We start from the raw sequence: 25,833 nt of genomic DNA on the forward strand, positions 1-25,833 counted from the left end.
TTTTTCATGGCCACATCACATTGGTGGCTCATGGTCATCCTGTGATCAACCGATACACCAAGGTCCTTCTCCTCCTCTGTCACTTCCAACTGATGCATCCCCAGCTTATAGCAGAAATTCTTGTTATTAGTTCTCTTGCAACCCTCTCTCCCTATTATGGAGGATTTACAAAAAGACTTTGGATTCATGGACCTTTATTCCTGGCATTTAAACCCAGGCTGTAGTCACGGGAGAGTCAGTTGAGAAATAAACGCAGTCCCCTGTGCTTTCTACCCAGAGAGAGTCCTGTGCTCAGCATGAATGATAGGAGAGATGTGACAAAAGCATGGCAGCTCAAGCAGTTGCCTTGGGGAGAAGTTACTTGCTGTATCTGTTTTCCATGCAGATCTCTCTCTGCCCCTCTTTGGTCCCCCCTTCCACACTCTCTCTGTTTGTATTTCACTCTCTGCTCCCATTTTCTTGTAGGATCACTTCTCTCTGCTCCTTTTCCCAGCGTCTCCTCAGCAGAATGGGAACCCTGACCCCGCTCACCCTGGCCAGATCCCTCCTCCTCCTCCCTGCCATCTCGCCTATGGAGAGGGAGTTGCAATAAATAGTGGTGTGCAGTGCAGCGCAGCGCACCCATGGGTGCTCACCAGCCTCGAGGGAGTAGGGAGCAAGCCTGGCTCTAACCCTCCCTCCACTGCAGCCGTCAGCTGCCCATGCAACACTCCCTAACTTCAGCCTCCACTTCAGCAGACCCTTCCCCCGCCCAGGCCAGTGCCTGCTTGTTCTAACTGGTCCCATTGCTCCTTCGTGCCAAGGCTGGCTCCCGTTCCCATGGCGTGGCACTGAGGGGTGGCAGGGGAGACTGTCCCGAGTGGAGAAGTGACCAGGTGGTGGGATCAGCGAGGCCAATCAGACAGAGGTCCAATGGGCAGAGCCCCTGCCCCCCGTCTGTACTGGAGCAGCTGCTGTTGGGTTCCTGTGTTGCTGGGCTGGTTCCAGTCAGCTCTTCCGAGCAGGCTTTGCTGGCTGCAGATCTCCAGTGTCTGGAAAAGGCAAAGACAAAGCCCTCTGACTCTAGCAGCCTGTGGGATGCACATGGAATTAATAGCGGTTTACTTAGTGGTGGCAGCCGTGTCGAGAAATCAATAGCTTCCCAGCTCCGTCCGCAGAGACGCACCACGTCCTCCTGCCAGCTGAACAGAGAACAGAGTCCTAATGGGATTTAACAGTGGAGATCTACCCAGAGTCCATTCCGAGTGGGCACAGAAATCCAGATCCGGTTCATCTCCGGTCCCATGGGCCCAGGAGTCCTGGCTCCCAGCAGATTCAATAGACACTTCCTGTCTTTCTCCATCTCGGTGCAGCTGAGCCTATTCCTTATGCCAAGGGAACGAGCTGCTGGTTAGTGCTCTGCCTGCCTGGTCTGCTGCAGGCTTTGCACAGTCTCACCTGCACCTGGCCCAGGCCAGATTGTTTTGCACGCCAGGAATGGATACTGGACACACTTTTCCTTCTAAGATGCAGCCCGGTGCAGGTGCAGGGCAGTAAAGAACGGGCCTAGCCAAAGCGAGATAGGAGGTGACTGATGGTCAGCACAGAGCTTTCCAGGGGCACCTACATGCTGAAGCAGCCTTAGGGTTGTGTGCTGTCAGTAAGCGCATTGCCAAGCTGCTGAATGGTGTGAGGTGCAGTTCTGACCTGAAGCTGATGAGAAATGAAAGCTGGAGAGTTTCCAGGCTGGATTCCCTCTTTGGCGGGCTAGGATCCCCACTTCACTGGGTCTGTATTGAAAGAGCCACAATCTTCCCATCAGCCACCGACCTCCATGCAGGAGGGGCTGCCTGGCGGAGGAAGCTAATTGGTCACCAGACCACCTGCTGGTTTGGAAAAAGTGCGGTGTCCTTCCAAAATACAATGGTATCAAACCTTCAGAGCAAGGACGCCCGGCCCTTGCTGAGACGGAAAGAGATGCCTGAGTGACGGGAGCCCAGAATCAGGAACCAGGTGTCGCTCCTGCCAGCATGGGCATAAAGGACCCACAGATTCCGCACACGGGACGTTGCTAACCCACCAGTCACACACGGATGTCACACAGCTAGGGCATTGCTCACCCACCTCCTGGAACAGAGACCTGGGTGAAGCACACAAAGCTCTGCCCTCAATCCCTCTAGATCAGGGCTGGGGAAAATTCTTTCTTCAGACCGGGTGGCCTGGAGGCCGTGGGTTAAGTCGGAAAGCCAAGTCTGGGAAGAGACGGTCACTCAACATTGGTCTCAAACCTCTGCCTCTCTTCATGTTTCCGTCCCCAGGATGAAATGGGTCAGCGTCTGGATCCTGGTCTCATTCCTCACTCCCCAGGGCTGGCTAGGCAGCACCCTCAGCTCTTGGGGGGATGGAACAGTGGAGACACCTCGTGGCACTAAAGTGACCTCCTCTGGCTGATACTCAGTGTTAATGAGCCTAGAGAAGGTAGCAGGGACATGGGACCATGAAGGAGAAAGCAGGGAGACACTGCAGGACCTTCGCTGACCAAAGCAGTGTGAACGAGCTGGCTGGGTGGAAAGAGATTGACTTTGAAGACTGTGTGACTAGTGATATTTTTTGGATGCCCCAACAATCACTAGCTGGTTTTCAGAGGCTGATAAAAGTAATAACGTTGATGTAACACACCCAGACTTCAGTAAAGTCTTCAGCTTGGTACCACGCAACACTTTTATTAAAAAACTCGAAAGATATAAAATTAACATGGCACACATTAAATGGATTAAAAACTGGCTAACTGATAGGTCAGAAAATGTAACTGTAAAGAGGGACTCGTCATAAAGTGGGCGTGTTTCCAGTGGGGCCTGCTGGGATCGGTTCTTGGTCGTACGCTATTTAACACTTTTATCAATGACCTTTTGCAGGCAACACAAAAGTTAGGGGAGTGGTAAATACTGAAGAGGACAGGTCGCTGATTCAGAGCGATTTGAGTTGCTTGGTAGACTAGGCGCAAAGAGACAATATGCATTTTAACAAGCTAAATGTACGTGTTTACTTCTTGGAACAAAGAAGGGAGGCCGTGTTTACAGATTAGAAATACAGATAATAATTAACAGTACTGGGCCTGATTTTCAGAGGTGCTGAATGCCCACAGATCCCATTGACGTCAGCTGAGTTTGTGGGTACTCCGCACCGTTGAAAATGCGGCTTGATTTCATGTTTGTTGGGAAAAATCTGAGCAGAATTAGGTGGCCCAGCTTTGAGCCCTGTGATCCCTGAGTCAGCTCCCCATGTGTTCCAGAGGTGATAGCTGCACTTCTCAGGAATGGCCGCAGCTGGAAACGTCAAACTTGGCTTGTCTCGTAGTCCTGAGCAAGAATGGAAGAAGGCAGTTCAAGCTTGATGAGAATTAGTTCAGCCTTTGAAACTCCTCAATCCCGAAACTGGGCATTTCTCTGCAACCACAGGAGCCTTTCCTCTTGAGTCGTGACCGGTATGCGAGCCCTGCAGCATGCGAACGATGCTTTGCTAAAAATGCTTTGGGTTAAGATCTTCTGGGTTTCTCTGCAGTTGGCTGACATGAGGGGTCAGCACCACGTGTGGCTGAGCAGGTTTTAGCTGGAGGTACAGACAAAGTGGCTGTGCTCAGCATGGCTGTATCTGTGCCCCCATCCCCGGAGTATGGGAGCACCTCCCAGTCTATAATGTGCTTTTCATCAAGCCCCGAAGCAGGGCTGTGCTGTGAGACCATGTCACAGGTGGGGACTCGAGGCCCAGCGACGAACCAAGCAGTGTGGGGCAGAGCAGGGACTGGAATGTGGGTCTGCCAAGGCCTTGGCGAGTGCCCTATCCACTGGGCCATCCTTGGCTTTCACAGTGAGTGGGGGATGGGAGGCCAGGACACGTGCACCATCAGTGTCTTGTGGTGGGAAGAGTGAGACCCATGTTTGGAACCATGGGACAGTCGATAGAGACTTCTGGGGACTGTGCTATAACAGGGGGGTGCAGTCTGTCTCAGTGCGGGGGTTCCCGGGGGCTGTGCTATAACAGAGGGGTGCAGTCTGTCTCAGTGCTGGGGTTCCCTGGGGGCTGTGCTATAACAGAGGGGTGCAGTCGTGTCTCAGTGCTGGGGTTCCTGGGGGCTGTGCTATAACAGAGGGGTGCAGTCGTGTCTCAGTGTGGGGGTTCCCGGGGGCTGTGCTATAACAGAGGGGTGCAGTCGTGTCTCAGTGTGGGGGGTCCTGGGGGCTGTGCTATAACAGAGGGGTGCAGTCTGTCTCAGTGCGGGGGTTCCCGGGGGTGTGCTATAACAGAGGGGTGCAGTCGTGTCTCAGTGTGGGGGTTCCCGGGGGGGTGCTATAACAGAGGGGTGCAGTCATGTCTCAGTGCTGGGGTTCCTGGGGGCTGTGCTATAACAGAGGGGTGCAGTCTGTCTCAGTGTGGGGGTTCCTGGGGGCTGTGCTATAACAGAGGGGTGCAGTCGTGTCTCAGTGCTGGGGTTCCTGGGGGCTGTGCTATAACAGAGGGGTGCAGTCGTGTCTCAGTGTGGGGGTTCCTGGGGGCTGTGCTATAGCAGAGGGGTGCAGTCTGTCTCAGTGCTGGGGGTTCCCGGGGACTGTGCTATAGCAGAGGGGTGCAGTCTGTCTCAGTGCTGGGGGTTCCCGGGGACTGTGCTATAGCAGAGGGGTGCAGTCTGTCTCAGTGCTGGGGGTTCCCGGGGGCTGTGCTATAGCAGAGGGGTGCAGTCTGTCTCAGTGCGGGGGTTCCTGGGGGCTGTGCTATAACAGAGGGGTGCAGTCGTGTCTCAGTGCAGGGGTTCCTGGGGGCTGTGCTATAACAGAGGGGTGCAGTCTGTCTCAGTGCAGGGGTTCCCGGGGGCTGTGCTATAGCAGAGGGGTGCAGTCTGTCTCAGTGCTCGGGTTCCTGGGGGCTGTGCTGTAACAGAGGGGTGCAGTCTGTCTCAGTGTGGGGGTTCCTGGGGGCTGTGCTATAACAGAGGGGTGCAGTCGTGTCTCAGTGCAGGGGTTCCTGGGGGCTGTGCTGTAACAGAGGGGTGCAGTCTGTCTCAGTGTGGGGGTTCCTGGGGGCTGTGCTATAACAGAGGGGTGCAGTCGTGTCTCAGTGCAGGGGTTCCTGGGGGCTATGCTATAGCAGAGGGGTGCAGTCTGTCTCAGTGCAGGGGTTCCTGGGGGCTGTGCTGTAACAGAGGGGTGCAGTCTGTCTCAATGCTGCGGTTCCCGGGGGCTGTTATTCATTATAGCCTAGTGATCATAGTGACCGTCACGGCGTTACGTTCAGGCACTGTTCAGCAGTGACAGGCGTGTGCACGCTGCTGTCTGCCTTGGCACTGGCAGAGCTCCATCCACGAGCTCTGTTTGGCCGTGGCGGCTGACGTGGCTAGGAACGCTGCAGCTGGGCGGTGGAGGAAGTCATGGCCACGGTCCCTGGGCATGAGATGATGCGAGCCATGCATCCAGAGCCTTCCTCCTGCGGAGACCAGAACTGCTGCCTCAGCAGATGCTCTGGTGCCTAATTCTCTTCTCTCCCCTCTGCCGGGCTGGAGCTACTGCTCGGAAGCCAGCGGATAAATAATTGTTATAATAGTAATTAACAGGGCTGGAAAATAGTGTAAAATGTCTTGGGGAATCTTTCCTCTGAAGCCCGAGCGAGGGGCAGCCTGTGCAGCTAGCTTGCCCTGGACGTGGGAGGAGAGAGGCCCACAGAAGCCGGCCCTGCCCTGCCGTGATTGTGACGTGCTTGTGAAGTGTGTACTGCACAGAGGACAGCACGTGGCGGCTGCGAGCTGAAGGGCCGGGCCAGATCCTCACTGGTATGTAGGTGCCCGTTGGTCTCGGTGGGCTAGGTGTGTAAGTACCACAGCGCTAGGCGGGGACCCGGGAGATCTGGATTCTGCTTTTGGCTCTGCTGCGGAGCTGTTGCCTGGCCTGTCTGTCTAGACCGTCAGCTCTTGGGGTGAGGCCGGTTCTGTGTGGCCGGGCAGTGCTCAGCGTGGAGCCCCACCCCACACATCTGTACCGTGCTGGGAAAGCTGGCACTGCCCTCGGAGCCCTGATTGGCAGGGAGAGGGGCAAACAGAGACAGCCTCCTCGCTTCTGTACTGAGCCCTCGAGGGACCCTCCACGACACCCAGCCACTCTTTGCGGACACAGGTTGATTTTCCAGACATTGGAAGTGACCCAGAACCGTTCCTCAGCCCCCCGGCTGCAGCTCCCAGGGCATTTTCCCCTGTGCATGGATTCTGCCAGCTGAGCACGTTCCCACTGCCCTGCCCCCCGGCTGCTCCAGCTCCTCTAGCTCCTCCTAGGACCTGTCCCCTCCTCTGCTGCAGCCGTGTGATGAGCAGGGCTGGCTGAGGGGCAGCCACTCTGCACCCATGGAGACACTTGGCGGGTTATCCAAGGGGCACGGCTTGAATCGCTCCCACCTGCTCGTAGTGCAAGGGAGCCTGGGCTGTGCCCACCAGGGAAAACTCCCCCCAACCTACCAGCTGCTGGCAACACAAGCGCCCCACTCCGGGCTCCGCACGCCCTGCTCCTTGGCTGGCCATTTCACCCGGCAGCCCTTTGGCCCCCTACGCAAGTACTTGGGGCAGAGCAGAGAGAACCTGGGGCTAAATGGATGGAGATCGCTAGCACCCCGGAGCGCAGCTGCCTCCGCGCTCTTTGCACAGCCACACACGAGCGGCCAGGCCCTCCACCTCTGCACACCGCCAAGCACAGAGTGAAAGCAGTGCCCTTCGGTTCAGTTCAGTGCTCTCCTCAGCGTGCAGCGCTTAGCCTTGGCAAGCTGTCCTGTAGTGACTGGAGTGTGAGGCCCAACCTCAGGGCGGCCTGTCAGGGACCAGGGCACACACCCCAAACTGGCTGGGAGTTCGATATTGAGATTTCACCAGCCAGTTACCAGGTGTGAACTCCTCAGGCACTGGAACAGCCTGACCGTGGAATCACAGACAGTCCCTGGGGCGCTCCGATCTGTCTGACCACGTAGGGCAGCCCCTTTGTGACACCACGAATCACAGCAATATTCCGGCTACTTCCAGTCCCGTAGCACCAGTCACTTATCCAGATCTGCCACCAAAGACCACGCTTGTAGTCAATCCTGTAATAAACTGGAGTTATTAATAGGAAAAGGAAACAGGAGTTATTTACCCGGTTAAATCAGGTAAACACACACACGAGTTACAATCTTATGTTTCAAAAGGTAAGAGAAGCTTCTACAATCAGCAAGCTCTGTGTGTCCTTCAGGGCTAACCCCGGCTAAGCAGCTGGGGATCCCTTGCTTATGCCTAGATACCTTGCCGCAGAGCCCAAGCAGCAGTGAGATCCAGTTCCTCCTTGTTGGGGTTTTTTAGTCCATCCCTGCTTCTGCTCTGAGCTGCAAACTCAGCTGATGGGAGGAATTCACTTGCAAGACCCATCTTCATGGGTGGGGGAGGGGGTAGAGGGGGGAAAGAAAACAACAAAATCTTTTGTCCTCTTTATTGTTCTGCTCTAATCCCTCCGGTGTTGATGGGCCTTCCTTGGCAGGACAAACACCTGTTGGAGACCAGCATTTTGCACTAATTAATGTCTCTGCTTCCTGATGAGTTGCACAGTCCCAGGGCTTGTGATGTGGGTGCTCAAACATTATCTTACAACAGTCGCTCCCTGTGTCTCTGTAGAGCACAACGGGCCGTCTAGGTGCGACTATGATACAAATTGTAACGAATTAATAAGAGATTTGTTTCCCCGAACTTTGCCTGTTCTAGTCTGTTCTATTTGGGTTCCTGTAGCTTGGTAGCAGAGCACCAGCCCTCACTGACATTCAGGGAAAGCTCCCTCCTATTCATGAGATTAATTTACTACCCTCGTCCCCCAGGTTTCATGCCTTTGTTTTTCCCCAGGAGGTAAGATCAGCCATAGATGGACTTTCAGTCTAAATGGCTTTTATTTTAGCTCAACAGCCAGAGTAAAGAATGAGAGTCAAGTACCCAGGAGCAGGAGAGCACAGTGTGTGCAGCTCATCTGTAACAGGCTGTGGCAGCTCAGGCAGTCTGCAGATGGGAACACGATTTCAGAGAAATTTAAAGGCACAACGTACAGCAAACCGAGGCGTCCCGGGCACACGGAGTGCAACACAACAGCTGGGTTGTGCTGAATCCTAATGGCAGCTTGTTACGTGCATGTGGCAGGGTCTGCCTGGAGCTTAGCGCCATCATCTCAGCGCTGGGCAGTTATGGAGGGAAAGGCTGATTAGATCAACGGTTAGATCAGCAGAGCCTGCTCCCTGGGAGCTGCTTCTGGCACAAAATCCCTTCTCAACAAGTGAATGGTGTGTTGGCTGAAGCAAACTATCTGTGGCAGATCCAGCATGGGGCTGAACGCCATCTAGCCACCCTTGTTACACCCACGCTGCTGCCAAATCAGCCCCATCCTGGAGAAAGGCTATGGAAATCCCAGACTCCTGGGCCATCCCACGCCCTGGAGAATGCCTATCTGTATGGAAGTGGAGCACACGTCTGGAAGGGTTGGAGTCCCAGGTGAGGCGTGCCAACGGGATCTCTCCGGCCACGGCATCCAGGAAAAGACTCAGCGGCGCTTTCTGCGGTGTGGATATCTGTGCAGTGGGACGTGAGCCGAGTGAACAGCTGCCACACTAGCGCTCCGTGGGATTTGGTGACCTCCAGGCAAAAGGATCTGTAACCCCTAGGATTATTATTCCTTATCTGTATTGCAGTATCACCTGGGAGCCCCAGCCACGCAGCGGGCCCTATTGTGCACGGCCCTGTACAGATGCAGACCGAAGCGCACCCCAGCTAAGTCCATTCTCTGGAGCCATCCGTACAATTGTCCCCTCTTTGGAGAGAGAGCCGGACTGGTCCATGGAGCCTGAGCTCTCCTGTTGCCCCTAGCGGGGTCCCTCCAAGGCAGAGAGCTGCTCCATGGGCCCTGCTGGGACGATGTAAGCAGGATTTCTCTCTCCAGGGCTGTCAACGCAGCCCCTTCCACCCACGCCACAGTCTCTTTAGAGCAAACAAGGGCAGTGGTGAAGTGGCGGCTCAGCGTGCAGGGCAGTTCGGGGAGCTGGGCCTGTCTTTCATGGCTTCTGTTTACGCCCAGAGGAAGGCAATGGCAGCAAGGGGCAAGTACTGATAAGCTGTTCATTGCTGCGTGAGCGCCGGCTGTGTCCCCGCGCACTGGCCTGTCTTCAGCCTTTCCCGCTGCCGGTCCCTTAGGGAGGGGATGTTCCCGTGTGAGCCCAGCCGCTCTTCCTCTGCTGCGGGGAATCTAGGGCACAGGGAGGAGCCGGGAAGAGGCGGGTGCAGGGAGAAGGAGCGAGAGAGGCAGAGGAAGGGAAATGGTGGAAGTGGAAAAAGGAAGAGGGGAGAGCGGAGGGGGGGAGAGCGGGGGGGGGGGGGGGAGTGAGAAATGGGGATGGTTAAACCAGTGCAACTTCTGTGCATAGACCAGGCCGGCAGCGTGCGCCTGCGGGTGGTGGGGGTGGAGAGAGATTGTCTGTGACTTGGGAAGTGCGGGGAAAGGGCCTGAATAGATAGCTAGCTCGACAGATGGGCATGCCACATGGGGCCGGCAGGGGCGTATGTGGGGCCGGCAGGGGCGTACGTGGGACTGGGAGGGCATATGTGGGGTCGGGGGTGTACGTGGGGCTGGGAGAGGCGTATGTGGGGTCAGGGGGGCATACGTGGGGTCAGGGGTGTACGTGGGGCTAGAGGGAGGGAGCTGCTGAGCAGCAATCTGAGGCCGTGGGGCCCCGAATTCCCAGAAATAGGGGCTGATGTGAGGCTCCTGAGGCCACCTGGCTGTCAGCCGCACAGTTCCGGGTGCTCAGCACTGAGCGACTCAGGCAGGTGCCTGGCTTTGGATTTAGGAGCCCCCAGTTTTGAGAGTCTTGGCCAGAATGGCTGGGAAGCAGCGGCCAGGAAAGGCAGCCTGGCCGTGTGCAGCTGCAGAGCGGGCCGGGGCTCCCGGGCCAGCACAGCCGCGGGGTGTGGCTAGGCTGCAGCAAGGGAAGAGGTGTCCTGGCGTGAGAGCAAAGCTGCTGTGACGAAGGGCTACCAGCAGCCCCAGCACCCGCTGTGGGGCCGGCGCAGCGCCCTGTTTCCCAGCGAAGGCCACACGTGCGTGGAGCGCAGGCTGGCTGTGAGTTGCAGGGGCCTGAGTGGCGGCTGAAGTCACTGAATGAGCCAAGTCAGGTGATGCCTGCAAGAGGGACAGGGCAGGCTGTGGCCCAGATGGGAGCGGTGGGAAAGAGAGGGAAGTGAAAGGAGGTGGCATCCCGGGGGCTAGAAGCTGCAGGAAGAGTCGAGGCAGAGCTCCGACAGACAACAGCCTCCTCCGGCCCACTGACCTGCAACCCAGGGGCCGGGATCGCCAGCCAGGAGAGAAGAGGCGAGCGGTCCTTGCGCGATGGCTTGCAGTGGAGTCGGCGGGGCGGGTACCATGGGGCACCACGGGATCGATGGAGGGCGTCTCATCTGGTCTGGTCTGTCAGTGGTCCAAGGAGCCTATAAAGAGCACGCTAACAACAGGCAGGTGGTGCAAACTGAGGAGCTGTGACAGCCCCGTGTCTGGAGCCGCTCGGGGCGCAGCCTCTCCGGTCCTAGGCAGAGCAAAGGGTGTTACTGGCAGGGGAGGGCTGGAAGCTGAAAAGGGCCAACTTTATTATTTATATCCCAATAGGTCCTAGAACGGGGCCCTTTGTGCTGGGCGCTGCACAGACACAAGTGAGGCAGGCCCAACCACGAAGAGCTCACCAGACAACACAGACGTACAGAGAGGGGGAGTGACGTGCCCAAGGTCATCAGTAGGTCAGTGGCAGAGCGGGGAATAGAACAGAATCCAGGCCTCATGACCCCAGTTCCCAGGCCTTAGCATTGCGTCTCCAGGACGGCTGTCAGCAAAACATCCTGGCAGGGGATGCAGTCCGCTCCCAAAGGGAAGTAGAGGGAATCCTGTCATTGGGAACACAATGACCTAGGCTGGACCAAGCAATGGAAATATACTGTAGGGAACGACCCTGCACTGGCTACCCAACGGGATGGGGTGGATGACACAATAGATCTTTTCCTCTCTCCAGTTTCCATGGATGAAATTTATCCCCTGGTATAATTCCACTGATGTCAGAGCAGTTAGACCAGGCATTCTCCTGTCTGTCTGTCTGTCGGTCACTGGTATCACTGCGGTACCTAGGAGGTGGCCAGAGGGAGGAAGCTGGTAGAAGGAGGCAGCTCTGGTCCCGGCTGACTTTGCTTTCACGCTGCTGGGGGCTGGGTTGTGCTGTGGCAAGGGCAGCCATGCGCGGAGATTAGGGATGTTTGGGCTCTTTGTTTCTCCTCTGTGGGCTCCCCCCATTGCAGAGTCCGTGCAGAGCACTGCAGCGGGGCATAGGCCAGGCTGGGCGGCCGGCTCACTGGCTCGAGCCGTTGGCTGTGGTTTCATGGAGAGACGCCCCGTGGGCCCCGTCAGCTCCAGTGTTCAGCCACTTGAAGCTGCTCACGGGCAGAGGCCTACAGCGCTTTACAGGCAAATGTGCAGCGTAGTCCGGAGCAAGGAGCTGGGCTCCGTCACGTCCTGCCCCTCCAGGGGTAGTCAGCTTGCTGCCCACGGCATGAGCCAGAGCCTGCCCCTCACCTCTCTGGCAGCTCCTCTCTGGGGACAGACTCCAGGTCTGACTGGGCCTTATCTTTTCACACCGCTCTGACTGCAGCCCACAGGTTAAAAGAACTTGCTGCCCTAGTGCAAAGCCCTGCCCCCTTTCTCTCAGACCCCCGCCTGGCTGCCGGGGCGAGGGGGGGTGGAGGGGCAGAATGCGCAGCAGGAGAAATGGGGCTCAGGGAGGTGAGAACGCCCCGTTGTGGTCCCAGGATCCGCGGTGCTGCTCTCACTGCGCGTCCTCAGCACAGGGCATTGCCAGTTCACGCCGCTGGTTTTCGGAGGGGAGACGGGCCCCGGCAGCGTCTGTGCTCCCCACATCCTGCCACCCTCTTGCAGTGGGACTGTGATTTCCCTTCCCTCCCCATGGCAGCCAGCGTGCTGCGGTAGTCCTTCAGAGTCACTCCACGGCAGGAAAGGATTGAGGCACTCGGTATTTTTTAGATTCCAATAGCACCCAGAGACCCCAGCCAAGATCAGCGCCCGGTTGTGCTAGGCACTGTACAAACACCACATTCATTCAGTCCTAGGCCCCATGCATCTCTGCTGAAAGCAACTCAATCCTGACCTAAGATCTCCTGGTGTTTCCCCCCACGCTTGTTCTACCGATGCCCTTTAATGTGACCCGGCGTCCTCCCCAAGCCTGCCAGTGACCGCTGCCTGCCCTGCTGGTTTGCCCCGGCGCTGGGGCGGTTACTGTGTAAACAGACTCCTGCCACTGCCTGTGTCTCACAGGGCCTGAGGCTAGATTTGCAAAGGGATTTAGGCGACTAAATATCTTTGCAAACCCAGCACCTGATGCAAAGCCGGTTGAAGCCAGTAGAGCAGCACTCACCCCCGGGACACGGCCAGGGCACGGAGACGGCCAGTGCACACGCAGAGTCAGGAGGAGGAGCTGACAGCAGACCGATCCCTGCGTGCCAGTCCAGCGCCTTTACAAGACCCTAAAGCCTGCTCTTGTGCTCTGTCGGCTCAGACTCCAGCAAGCTCGCCTGCAGTTTGGTGAATTCTTGCTGAGTCCCAGCTGGAGTGGCTGCAGTCCTTTTAGCCCTGGGTTAGCCGAGGCAGAGAATTTCTGGGGAGCCCCCACGTAGAAGAGGCTGATATTTGCCACCTTCCCTCCTCGCGCTGCAAGGCCTGTCCTCCAGTTTTTAAAGCACGCTCCGTCGAGCCGCCCTGCTGCTGGAGAGACGTGCGGGAGAGCATGGGAGGGTGCCCGGCAGGCCGTAATGTCCCTGGTGACTGGGCGCGTGTAATGGGGTATACTTGGCCGTTAAGGACAGCGGGCCTGGGGGAAGGGGCAGGGCCAAGGCTACTCCGTTCCAAGTACAGCAAAGCTCAGAGTATGGCGCACTCGGGAATGGAGGTTGTGCATAACTGAAATGTTCGTAACTCCAAACAAAGTGGTGTGGCTGTTCCTTCAAAAGTTTACAGCTGGACATTGGCTTAATACAGCTCTGAAAGTTTGCTATGCAGAGGAAGAATGCTGCTTTCCCTTGTCTTTTTAACACAGCACCGTCCTGTATTTGATTTTTTTTGGTCTCTGCTTCTGCCTGATTGCATACTTCCGGGTCCAAACGAGGTGCGTGGCCGAGTGGTCAGTTCATAACTAACGCCAACCTTACGGAAACCACGGGGCAGCCGGGGCAGGGCTGCGGAGAGGCAGTGATCCTGAGCTTTGATCTCAGGGAGAAGAGGAAACCGTCTCTAAGGACCAGGGCCGGGAGCCTTGTAGTGAAAGGGGGAGCCAGGCTCCCACCTCTCCCAGTCAAAACAAAACCTTGGGGGAAGAGGCTCCCTGCCCTGGATAAGGGAGGGGCTGTCCACCCCCCTGGATGGGAGGGCCAGGGAGGGGTGACCACAGGGGTCTCCTCCTGGCAGTGGGACGAAGGACTCTGTCAGATCTCAGTTTAGCGTCATTTTGGCTTTGGTGCCGGGAATTTGAAGAACCGGAGCCCAGCGCAGCGCTCCTTGAATGGTGCAGGGAGGAACTGGCCGGAGCGACACGGGTCTCCCGTGCACGGCCATCACCCCAGCCCTGAGTAACCCTCCCAAAGTGCTGCCCTGGCCAGGCGCCGGCAAGGATTCCATTGGGGGGTTTCTTTAATCCAGTTTGCCCCGACTCCCCCTGTCTGCTCAGCCTCTGTCCAGCCATTGAGCACAGTGAGCAAATGGGGGAGTGGGCTAATTAGCGATGGCTTTGCACACGCCCCGCCCAGAGGGGCAGCCACATGTGCACCGAGCTCTGGCCGGGCAGGCTCCTGGTGCTGGGGAGGGTTGAATGAGGCCTTCGTGGAAGAGCTGATCTGGTCGGTAAGCATGACGGGGCCTGCGCCGGGTGGTACAAAGGCCCTGCCAAACAAGGCCAGGTGCCATAGTGAGGGGCTCAGAAAGATGGCAGTCAGCCTGAGCCTGTGTCGGTCCCCAGTGCCGAGTGTACTGCTCGAGGAGCCAGAAACCGAATGCCCTCCTAGCCACTTGCATTCATTAAAGACCCCTGGGCAATTCACGCCAGAGCCGGTATGTTCAATTCCCGCTCAGGGAGCATGTTTCTGCCCATCTCATAGTCCCCTGGAGACTCACCGGGGGAAGTAATTGGTCACATCCCCTCTTAAAAACCTGCTGGCACAGAAGAGGTGGCCCAGAGTACAATCAGGTCCCTTGGCTACTGGGCTGGTGTATATATGCACCACTGCCCTCTAGTGGATGTGATCTGCAGTGCACAACTGTGTGTCATAGTCCCTCTCCCTCTAACAGAGATTCCTTAGCTCAAGTGTTAGTGGCTTTTGAAGTAGGAGTGTCTGCGTTGTATCTGTGGTGTTCCACCCAGCCATGGCGTGTAGCATAGTCACAACCGTGGACTTGTCCTACTCTCCAGAGGTATTTGGTGGCTGGATGGAGCCGTCTATAAGGTTCCCAATCAAGTGCCTAAAATAAAGGGGTTTTGGCCCTCTGGGTGCTTATTACCCTAATGGAATCTCCAAACCTTGCGTGGTTTGCCCGTCACTAGTCGACACCGATGGTCAGGAGGGGACAGATCTATAATCCTGCCCTGCTTGCTGTGGCTAAGTCCTTCCCTGGCAGCTTTGCCTGAATAAGGCCTGCAGGATCAAACCCGCTCTCTCTTATACACACACTGAGCCCAGGTTTTTCGTGTCTCCTTGGGAGTCCCAGCTCAAACTGCTGCAGTCCTTTTGCAGGGCAAGGAGCCAGAATAACAGCCAAGCCAGCCTCGTTGGAAATAAACACCACAGCAACCACTAATGTATGGCTGTTTAGCTTGATGAGTCCCCGGGGAGGGATGCATAGCTAACAGAACACTTCAAACACAATTATTGATTGCACACACGGGTTGCTCGTGCATTTGCAGTGTCAGCCTTGGCGTCAGAGGCAGGCGCAAGGGAAGATTAAAGGCAAAGGCATGTTGACACGGATAGAGGAGGCTGGTCGGGAGCTGGCCTGCACAGACAGATTGATGGGATTCGCAGCACATCACCGTGTGAGCTCACCGCTGCCAGGCAGACAGCTCTCCGGGCAGGGTGCATGGCAGGAGCTGTGCCGGGCAGGCCGCTGTTTGGTTGGGGTGGGATTCTTTTCCCCCGTCTCCAGTGGGTTTGCATCGCGTGAATCAGAGCTTTGCGCACTACATCAAGAACGCTGCCTCTTGGGCTGTTGCCAGCCCATTACTGCTCTCCTGCTGGAGGATGCTAATTGCATCAGCTGCACCACAGCGGCTCCAGGAGATTGCAGTGCTGGACATGTGATTCAGAGGTGAGGCCTGGGGAATAAAGAGGATTTGTGTTCATTGCTCCACTGATCCTGGCTCGTGGGATGTGGGGGGATGCGTGGAGGTCCCATTCCTCGGCCTCGGGGGTCCTCTCACAGGTTGGGAGGCTCCACCCGTGCTGCCCATGCAAGTACTGGGGATGCCCATGCCTCTCATTCAGGAGCTGGGGACCCTCATTTCCATGCTTCCCATTCATAGGCATTGGTGATACCCCGCACGGGTCCTTGTCTGACACACTGACACCCCTCCCATGCATCCATTCCTACTGGCTGATCCCTGGGCACTAGGGAACTTCTCCCTTTGCTTCTCCTGCCCACCATTACATATCCGCCCTTTCCGCACCCTGCGGGTGTGTTCTGTGAACAGGCCCCGAAAGCCAGGACTCCTGCTGTCGCTGCACAGCGCCTCCCCACTGCGCTGAGGCTGTGACAGCCAGGCCACACGTCCAGCCTCCTTATTTCCTCCTGGATCATAGCAGGGACTGTGGCTGTGCTGAATGCGGGAAGGGCGGGTGTGGGGAGGGAGCTGTGACCGAGAGAGACAACTGAAGTAAGACCTGGGTCTGCAGTGCCAAGAACGGGCCTTATCCAGGAAGCAAGTCAGCCCTGCTCCGACTCTGCCCTCGCACACGGCCACCACGGGCCAGCTGGACTGCTGAGTCCTCGCCGTCGTTCTGCTCAAGGAGCGCTGTCCCCAGACCACACACACGCCTCTCCAGCCGGAGCCTGCGCTGTGCACACCCCCCCACCTGCCTTCAGAGCCTCTCTGCGCTGGCAGGGGCAGGGCAGAGCCCGGGGGCTGAGGAGGGCAGGGGCAGCTAGGAAAGCCGGGCCCCGGGAGCGTGTTAGTTCTTCACATGGCATCTTAGTTCGCACACTTCGGAGGCTGGCAAAAGAGGCTGGCTTGACGGAGCCTGCCCTCCTGCTGCCTCTCCGCTGCCCCGCCACCCCCTCGGCCCCCCAGTGCAGGGCCTTCCGGTCAGCCCGGCCGCGTGGGCTGAATGCAAACGAGGAGTCAGGTCCTGGCAGCTGTTGCAGAGGTTGCTGGGTGTGGACAGCTGCTGTGCTCAGAGCCCAGCTCTCCCCATGCAGGCATGAGTGGCACCTGACTCCCGCCCCTTGCTCCCCTGCTCCGCCCCTCTGCCTGGGCCCCACCCACACTGCGCCCACTGTCCCGCCTCTTAACCCTTTCCTGCCTGCTGCTTCTGCCTCTTCGCCCTCTCCCATGAGAGGTGGGAGCGTGGGGGAGGGGGCGGAGTGTGGGAGGGGTGGAGCAGGAGCGTCCGGTAGCGGCTGTTCAGCCATTTGCACCCGCCGGATGGCCCTGCACGGAGCGAGGTGACAGGAGCCCAGTCCAGCCAGCACACCACACACACGCTGCGCCGCCAGTACCGCTGCCCTTTGGGCTGGGCTCCTGTCACCTTGCTCCCTGCAGGGCATCCAGCCCGCCCGATCCAACCACCGTTCTCCCCGGGGAGGGCAGGAAGTCGTGTGGCAGCCTGTGCAGATGGGTGCAGGCACCGAGGAGGGCATGACTTCACCTCTGCCCCAGTGATGTCGTCCTGCACCTTAGCTCATGTCCCTCCACGTCGCCAGCCGGCCCTGGAGTCACAGCTCTGGCCAGGGGTCAGCCCCTCACTCCCCTCCCCACCGCACAGCCTTTGAACCCCTCACAACTGCAGGAAAAGGGACAGTTCCAGGTCAGAGCTGAGGTGCTGGGCCAAATTCTGCTCTCAGTTACACCATCATCGTCACACTGATCCCAGGAGTGACTGCCACTTTACCGCCAGCCCATGGAAATGTGGCCAGCCAAGGCAACACGCTGTGCTCCCACGCGGCTGAGAGCGCACGCCGACCCCTCGGCATTTATAACTGCGCACTTGGGACCAGAGCTGGTATCACTGTGGGGCTGTGGACATCCCCAATGAGGCCTGTGGAGGGCACCGAACATGGCAGCGGCTGTTGCTGTCTGAGCATCTCCCAGATATTGGACAGTTGCCACCTGCTTGATGTCCCGTCTGGACAGGATCACACTGCCCAGCTCTGATCTGGAACCGGCGGCTGCTTGATGAAGTTGGCCAGGGACTCCCTTTTATCCGGATTAGTCACCAGGCCACTGCACACTGCTTCTTGCCCCACCAGATGAGCCATCGGCTGCAGAGATTCACCTAACTGAGCCAAGAAGACAAGGTCAGGGGCGTATTCGAGCTCTCGGTGCAGAATGGCATGCAGCCCCACGCCATTATCCATCAGCCAGTCGGTGCAAATACTGAACAGCGATGGTGAGAGCACCCGGCCTGGCTGAACTCCCATGGAGATAGGAAACCACGCCGGGCATCTGCCATTGCGGCAAACGCAGCTTTATGTTCCAGTTTCCAGTGCTTTGATCAATGACACTGGCTTCCCAGGAATGCCGCGGTGCCTCACCAGATCCCACAAACTCGCTCGTGCACTGAATTAAAGGCTTGCTGGAAATCTGTTAAAACAAACCAAAAGAAGTTCTGCGCAAGGCATTTAAATGCAGCCGTCTTCTCAGAAAGCAGCGCTTGCAGCGGCTGTCTTGGTATGGACATGTGAGAATGGAAGGCCAATGAATTTTGAAGCATGTGTACCAAGGAATGCCGCTCTGTGGCCAGCGATCGTGGCATGACAAGGTTTCCCAATGATGGGCATAAACTGAATATACCACCAGACCACTGTAGGCCACTTGTCAGAGATCAGTACAGGCAGTGCTCAATTTTCAAGGAGACCACATCTCTCTGGAATTTGCCATGGAGATGGTGAATTGGGATCAGAATCTGGCAAGAGTTATTCCAGATTTACACCATTGTGTGATGTTTCAGCCACTGGTGGAGCTGCACTGGTCCAACCAGCTAGTGTAGACATGGTAGAAGGTGGGGCAATCCGCTCCAATCCAAATCATGCTGTGCCAGGGTAGTTGTCTACATGAGGGGTTGGCATAGGTGCAGCCACATCAGTGGCTGAAACCCCAGTGTGGACAAGGCCTTGATATTAATACAGTCACCAGGTTCCTTTGTTCACAGCAGCTCACTTGGGTTTACAGTACTTCCCACTGAAGCCAAGCGGCAGCCGCTTGTATCCTGCCAAAGGGGATTCAGCCACCACCTCGAATATGTCTACACGGTAGTCGAAGGTGTGATAGCAGCAGGGGCTGGCACACTTGCGCTAGCTCTAATCTAGCTAGCTCAGATAAAAATAGCAATGCCTAGAGTCTCAGGTGTGCTGCCTTGGCTTCACTGCTGTTGGTTCCCAAGCCAATACAGGTATGCCGGCCCATGCTGTCTCACCCCTCTGAGTGCAGTGTAGACAAACCCTGTATTCCCAAGCAGATCTCCTCTCTGAGAGGAGACCACACAGAGTGGGTGCCCTGGACCATCACTGGTTGCTGTGATCTTCGGGCCACATCCACAGCTCATCCAAGGCAGTGGGGAGATTCCCGTTGATTTTGATGGCCTTTGGGGCAGGCACTAGCTTAGGTCCCTTGAAATTCTGCCTTGTCAGCTGGAGGCTGCAGGGGATGACTTGCGCCTGGTTTGTTCCTGGCTCCTCCATGGCATGGGGTGGGCTCTGGCTCCCCAGGCAGTGTGGGCATCACACTGTCTGGAGTGACTCTCAGCTGTGAGTGCCAACCTCAAGGCAGACTGTCAGACACAGGCAGCCACCCCAAGCTGGTGGTGTGCTCTGTAATTAGATTCACCAAGCCAGTAATAGCTGTGAACTCCAGTATCATTGTACCAGCCTTACCACGGAGTCACAGACAGTCTCCTTAGGATCTCCAGTCTATCCTGCCCCCACACAAACTGGACTTTGTGATAAACGGTCACTGAAACCAAAAAGCACACCACATCAGGTTCCTCCCAGTCCCAAGAGACCAGTAATTGGTACTCCAGATCCTACACCAAAGACAGCGCTGGCAGCCAGTTCTATAGTAAACGAACTAAAGGTTTATTAGCTAAGAAAAGGAAATGAGAGTTACTGGGAGGTGAAAACAGGTTTTCAGCTGCTTGCGCAGGTGAGTCACAGTTCATAACTCCAAATGGTGGCTGTAATGTAATTAACGGCCACTTTCCCAAAAGTCTTTTCAGGGCACCCAGTTTATCTCTGGGGATCTCCGCTTGGCATCTGGTGCCCTTCCCTGTCACAGTCCAGTCTGGAGATGAAGGATCTTTCTTTGAATCCATTCTTATAGCTTCTTCTCACCGAAAACAAGCCGGCAGTGTCACTACACACGTGACTTTTCCTGTGATGACGGTGGGTGAGGAATGCGCTTAGTCTTTGTCCTCCGATCATCACGTGCAATGGCCACTTGCTTTGAAATTAGCACTTTTCCATCCAGGTTCTCTTCCTTTGCATTCCACAAGGCTTCTTTCTTGTTTGATGGGTTATTCTGTTACGGGGGAAAACAATGGAAATGCTTGCTACTACGTTACAACAGGTGAGAGAGAAGAGAAACAGTGCAGATAGCATCCCATTAGTTTTCATGAAGTTTAAACACCAAACACATTTCACAGTGGCTTTGATCTACACTAATACCCAAGTGAACGGGCCTAGGGCTCTGGCATGAGCTGGCACCTGGCCTGCCAGCATCACAGGGGGTTGTTTGTGCTCGTGCTGAGGCAACAGTCCCCTAGTTACTGTACGTACCCAGGAGGCCCAGCCCCTGAGTTCAGTCTCATTCCAAAGGGCTCTGAGGATAAAACCTTCACAAATCTCAGTAAAGACGCCTGCGGAATCGATATTCTGGGGAGGAGGAACAACAGCATTTCCTCACAGTCAGGCACCTATAGCCTGGTGTTCACTTCTATTCCTCGTATCCCAAAAGCCGTCGGTCCCTGTTGTCCCCATCACTTGTCTTGCTCACATCACTGCTCTCCTTGAATCCTTTGCTGCTGATCGCAAACTGCACTCTGTGATGGGTGTGATGTGCTGTGAGGCTGGGCCAGGCCGACAAAGATTTGTGGTTAAAGGTGTTTCCACTATACCCTGCATTAGTGGTAAGGGTAATTGTAAACAGGGTATGTCATCCAGCAGGTCTGCTTCCAGTGGAGTCCCACGGGGACTAGTACTTGGCCTGCCCTAGTTAACATTTTCATCAGTGACCTGGAAGAAAATACAAAATCATCACTGAGAACGACACAAAAATTGGGAGAGTGAGAAATAGTAAAGAGGACAGGTCAGTGAGTCAGAGTGCTCCGGATTTCTTGGCATACAGTGCAAGTGAGTGTGTTTTAATGCGGCTGTTGTAAGTGTACGCACCTGGACACACAGACTGCGGCCATGCTGACAGGGTGGGGCAATCTACCCTGGAATGCCGGGACCCTAAAGAAGATTGGAGGGCTGTGGTGGGTAATGAGCTGACCATGAGCTCTTAATGCGACTCTGTGACCCAAAGGGCTAGTGAAATCCTGAGGTGTATAAACAGGAATCTCCACTAGGAGCAGAGAGGTGATTTTACCTCTCTATCTGGCTCTGCTGTGACCACTGCTGGAATCCTGTGCCCAGGTCTGGTGCCAAATTCAAGAAGGACTTTGATAAATTGGAGAGTGTCAGAGAAAAGCCACGAGAATGGTTAAAGGGTTGGAAAACCTGCCTTGTCGTGAGCACTCAGTCTATGTACCTTAATGCAGGCTCATCCACGCTGCAGTAAAAACCCACGGCACTGAGTCTCGTGCCTAGGTCAGCTCACGCGGCTTGTGGAGCGCCGATTGCAGGGCTAGAAACTGCAGGACTGATGCAGGCTGGCCTCAGGCTGAAGCCTGGGCACTGAGACCCTCCCCACTCGTGGGGTGTCAGAGGCTGGTTGCCAGTCTGAACCCACATGCCTACACTGCACTCTTTAGCCCTGCAGCTGGAGTGAGTGAACTGACCTGGCTGGCTTCCATTGCATTGTAGACATGGCGAACGAGAAGGCTAAGGGGTGACTGGATTACAGTCTGTACGTATCTACGCAGGGAAACCATTTAATAAGGGGCTCTTCAGCCTAGCAGAGAGAGACTGAGCTCGAGCCAACGGACTGGAGATAATAACGCGTGCAGGTTTTATTGTGTTGGAACCTGCTCACAGCTCAGCTGGGGTCATGGCTCGAGTGCTGCCCCCCACGCCTGGTTCCGTGGCCAATGGCTTATGCAGTGTGTGGGGCTGACATGGCGTGTGCGGTGGCTTGCGGGAAACGGAAGCTTTCACAGCCAGTCCCCGACTCTAGCTGAGTCCCACAGCTTACGTGCAATGAGTTTGTTCAGCCCATTTCCTAAGGGACGGGTGTCGAACCCACAGCCATTAGTGAATACGAACTGGGGCCTGGCTGGCGGCTGAACTGAGAGACCAGGTGTGACCCCACACCTGTCCCAGGGGCCCCTCCGACTCAGGGCGGAGCCCCACTGCGGGGGAGGTGTGATCTGCCACTGCCTATGCTGACCCGGATGCCCAGGCGCTGCATAGCAGCAGGGCCCCCACGTGGGGGGAAGGGTACACTTTACCGGGGCCCAGAGGCTGCAACCCCCATGGGTATGTGTGTGGGAGGGGGCCTGTGTTACAAGTTTGTACTGGGCCCGAAAATATTATGCTTGGGCCCTGCATAGCGGGGCTGGTTTGTGGCTCTGCTACCCCCATGGAACTGCGGGGGAGCCGGGGGAATTGTCCTGGCCCCGCTTGGAAGAAGGTAGTGGTGAATTAGACCCATTTTTGAAGCAAAGTGGGTTCAGGGGTCTGAGTCTGAATCCTCCCTTACGCTGGAGTAAAGCGGGGTAACCCCACAGCTCCTGCTCACTACCCCAGGGCAAGAGGAGAATCGCGCTCAGGCTGGAGCTGGCCATAATCACATAAACGGGTCTTGCTTCCAGTAATTCTACAAGGCCAGGACCTCAGCAGGTGTAAACTGGCATTGCTGCATTGAAGTCAGTGCTGATTTACATCAGCTGAGGATATGGCCCATTGGGTGTAAAAAGCCCCGGGCGATGGCTGGGGAGAAGGGTCCTTTTAACAAGCTCTGGTCAGGTGTCAGGAAAGCCAGGGCTGGAAGGACCAGCCCAGGGTGTGAGATCCTGGCTCACCTGGATTGCCCAGGCTCCCACTGGAGGGCTGAATTCCTCACACGGGCTCGTGTATCTGATCCATGCTGGGGAAGCTCACCCTCCCTTCTCTGCTCTTCTGTCCCCAGGGACCATGCGTCCAGTGAGGAGGAACTTCTATGAGCCCTCCTCGGCCCCCGGCAAGGGGATCGTGTGGGAGTGGGAGAACGACAACAGCTCCTGGACTCCCTACGACATGGACATCTGCATCACCATCCAGAATGCCTACGAGAAGCAGCACCCGTGGCTGGACCTCTCCTCTCTGGGCTTCTGCTACCTGATCTACTTCAACAGCATGTCGCAGATGAACCGGCAGACGCAGCGGAAACGCCGCCTCCGGCGCCGCATGGACCTGGCTTACCCGCTCACCATGGGCTCCATCCCCAAGTCCCAGTCCTGGCCCGTGGGCACCAACTCCGGGCAGCCGTGTTCCTGCCAACAGTGCCTGCTGGTCAACAGCACCAGGGCAGCCTCCAATGCCATCCTGGCCTCGCAGCGCAGGAAGGTGTATGCGGGCAACAGCAGCGGGACTCTGGCTGTCAGGCAGAGCAACACTTTCAACGGGACAGCACTGTGGTCTGCGGGCACCGGGCCAGCCGGCGGGACAGCTAAGATGGAGCAGATCCGGTCCCCTAGTGGCATGCAAGTGACCACCTTCTCCCGAAGTCAGAGTGCTCCCGCTGGCACCCAGCTCCCAGGGCAGAACAACCTGAACAGGCCTGGCACGCAGCGGGTCACAATACTGAGCACCAGGGCCTCCATCCCACCAGGGTAAGGCTCCGTACCTCTCGTGGCTTCCGTGGCGGGGACGTGGGGGGAGCTGCTAGAGGGCAGATGTGGAGCCAGGTCACATGATAGGGCTGCTCAAACAGTCCAGTGCCCCTCAGCCATAATGCCTGGGGCGCTATATGGCGCTATATGGCCTGCATGTGTAGGAAGTCTGGCATCCTCCACCCCTGTGCACTCAGAGACCCCCGGCTCTCATCTGGAGCAGACGCACCCTCCTGGGTCGATGATGGAATTCAGTTTCTGTTCTTTCTGCCATGGGCCTGCTTCTCTTCTCTCTTACACCAGGGTAAATCAGGAGTGACTTCACTGAAGACAGTGGAGTAAGACTGGGGTCAGACCAGTGTAGTTGAGAGGAGAACCAGATGCCTGGTGTTCACTATGGTACTTGACTAAAGGAACATCCCTCCCTGGTGGGATTCAGTTTTCATGTTCTGGACATCGTGATGATCCCCCTCTGCTCCACTCTAGCCCTGGCCTGGGTGACCCGTCCCTTCCTGGAGATGACAGGGAATTCTGGGCCTAGGGCAACGTGTTGAGAGGGCAGCTCCGTGTCCGTGACTGAGGACCTGTGCAGACAGAGTGCTGGGTGGGAGGGAAGGTTGTGAGGGTGCTGTCCCACACAGCCCCTCAGTCACATCCACTCCCAGCAGGAGGTGCCCCGCAGCTGAGCCCAGCCAAGAGCGCAGCCCCTGGCTGAACGGGAGCGTGCTGACGCTAGGCCAGGGTCCCAGATCCTGACTCGTTGACAAATACGCAGCCGAGTCCCAGCCAGGAGCCAGATCTCTGAGAGGCTTGAAACGTCTCTGGCGGGCCTGCCCGGCACCCGCAGTGCTCGTGGAGCTGCCCGTATAAGGAATGTGCCCAGGCTCTGGGTGCTGCAGCATGGGGAATCTAGCTAGCTCATCGCACAGTGGCAGCGAAGCCCCAGCAGCGTGGGCAGCCAGCCCAGCGCGACCCCGCCAGGGAGCCGCAGGACACACTCAGGCGGCTGGTCTGTGTGGCCGTGGCTTCGCTGCCCCAGTAGGCGCGCTGGCTCGCTCAAAGCTAGTGAATGTGTACAGTGTGTGCTCCGACGGCAGCGTGGAGCCAGGGTCCTGCCCCCCAGCTCACACCGCAGTGTTTGGGGCTCCGGCAGGGAGAGGTGGTTTCATGTTTTGTTTGCTTGGTTTCTCCCCACGCCTCTGCACTTCCTGCAAGCACCACTCTGGCTGGCTGTCTGCAGGCTCCCTAGCAGGCGGCTGTGTGCCCACAGACACGTTGTCCCCCCTCCAGTTCAGACCCTTGCCAGGAGGGTGCTTCTGCTGAAGTGTTCTCTGCTGAGGCCAGGGCAGCACCCTGCAAACCAGCTCCCTCGCTGCATGCGTGAGGGCTTTGCAGACTCTCTCTGTGACCACAGGGCCCGGGCAGCGTTCTGAACACGGTGCAGGACGCTGAAAGCTAAGCAGGCCCCAGAAGCTTCGTCACTGCCGCGCCCATTGTCCAGTCCACGCTCCGCCCCGTCAGTCTTTCAGAGAGCCCGAGTAACGCGAGCAGCCAGGCTCCCAGAGCTGTCGAGCCAGCCCGGAATGGTCCAGGGCTCCGACGTGGGGTGCGTGGGGCTCAGGCCTGCTCTCTGCCCTGGGGGGAGTGAGGCAGCCAAGTCTGAGAAGCACTGCCCATGGCTTGCGGGGGCCAGCCCTGTTCTTCTCGGGTCTGGTGCTACTTGCAGCCATCCCGTGATACCCACTGGAGATGCAGGGGCACGGCTTTGCGTCCGTTCCCGATTGGAGTGAATCCCATGGGGTTATCGGGATTTGCTGTCAGACTATAGCGCTCAATGTTGTCATTGCCAGGCAGGCCTCAGCTTCGCTGGGCAGCGTGGTCTAATGGGTAGACCACTGGGCTAGGCTGCAGGAGACTTGGGCTCTATTTCTGTTTCTGCTGCTGGGTGACCCTTGGCAAATAATTTCATCTCTCTGTGCCTCTGCTTCCCCGTCTGTAAATGACACTGACCCTCTTTGTACAATGCTTTGAGATCTATGGATGAGATCTGGGGTTTATTACTCTTCATATTGGACTAGTTCCTCCCTATTCTGGGTCCATCACTACTCAGTATCCAGGCTTAGATACCAGGATGGGTGCCTGAGATAGGGCCAGATCCCCACTCGTGTAACTTGGCGCAGATCTACTGAAATCGATGGAGCTCTGCAGAGTCACCCCAGCGAAGGGTCTGTCCCATAAGCCAGACGATGGGTGGATGCGGTCAGCCTGGCTGGCACAGAGAGTCCAGGGCCCGAAGGGACCATTGTTATCTAGTCTGACCTTCTGTGTCACACCCGCCCTGGAACTACCCCCAAAGCATTCCTAACAAAAGCAGAGCAAGAATGATTTCAGGCACAACTTTCACCTCCGCAGCTTTTCAGCCGCCCGCCTTGCCATCTCCTCTGCTTTGGACACTGAGCACAAACCCAGCTCCTAGCCCTTCCCGGGGAGCAGCAGTGTGAGAAGTGTGGTTGAACAAGCTGGCCTATCTTGACTCTTGCAGCCTT

At 56.9% G+C, this 25,833-nt stretch overlaps 1 protein-coding gene across 1 annotated transcript in view; it reads left to right on the plus strand.

Moving 5' to 3' along the window:
- DTX1 (deltex E3 ubiquitin ligase 1) overlaps positions 1-25,833 on the plus strand; it is an 80,115-nt gene that overhangs the window by 12,224 nt on the left and 42,058 nt on the right. Inside the window, exon 3 of the mRNA XM_067550264.1 lies at positions 22,606-23,287. Within this exon, the coding sequence (XP_067406365.1) occupies positions 22,606-23,287 (682 nt within the window). The remainder of the gene's footprint in view (positions 1-22,605; positions 23,288-25,833) is intronic.

This window comes from Emydura macquarii, unplaced genomic scaffold (genome assembly GCF_026122565.2).
Source record: "Emydura macquarii macquarii isolate MOO-44397 ecotype Brisbane River unplaced genomic scaffold, CSIRO-AGI_Emac_v2 contig_1254, whole genome shotgun sequence".
In the NCBI taxonomy this organism is placed as follows: Eukaryota; Metazoa; Chordata; order Testudines; family Chelidae; genus Emydura; species Emydura macquarii.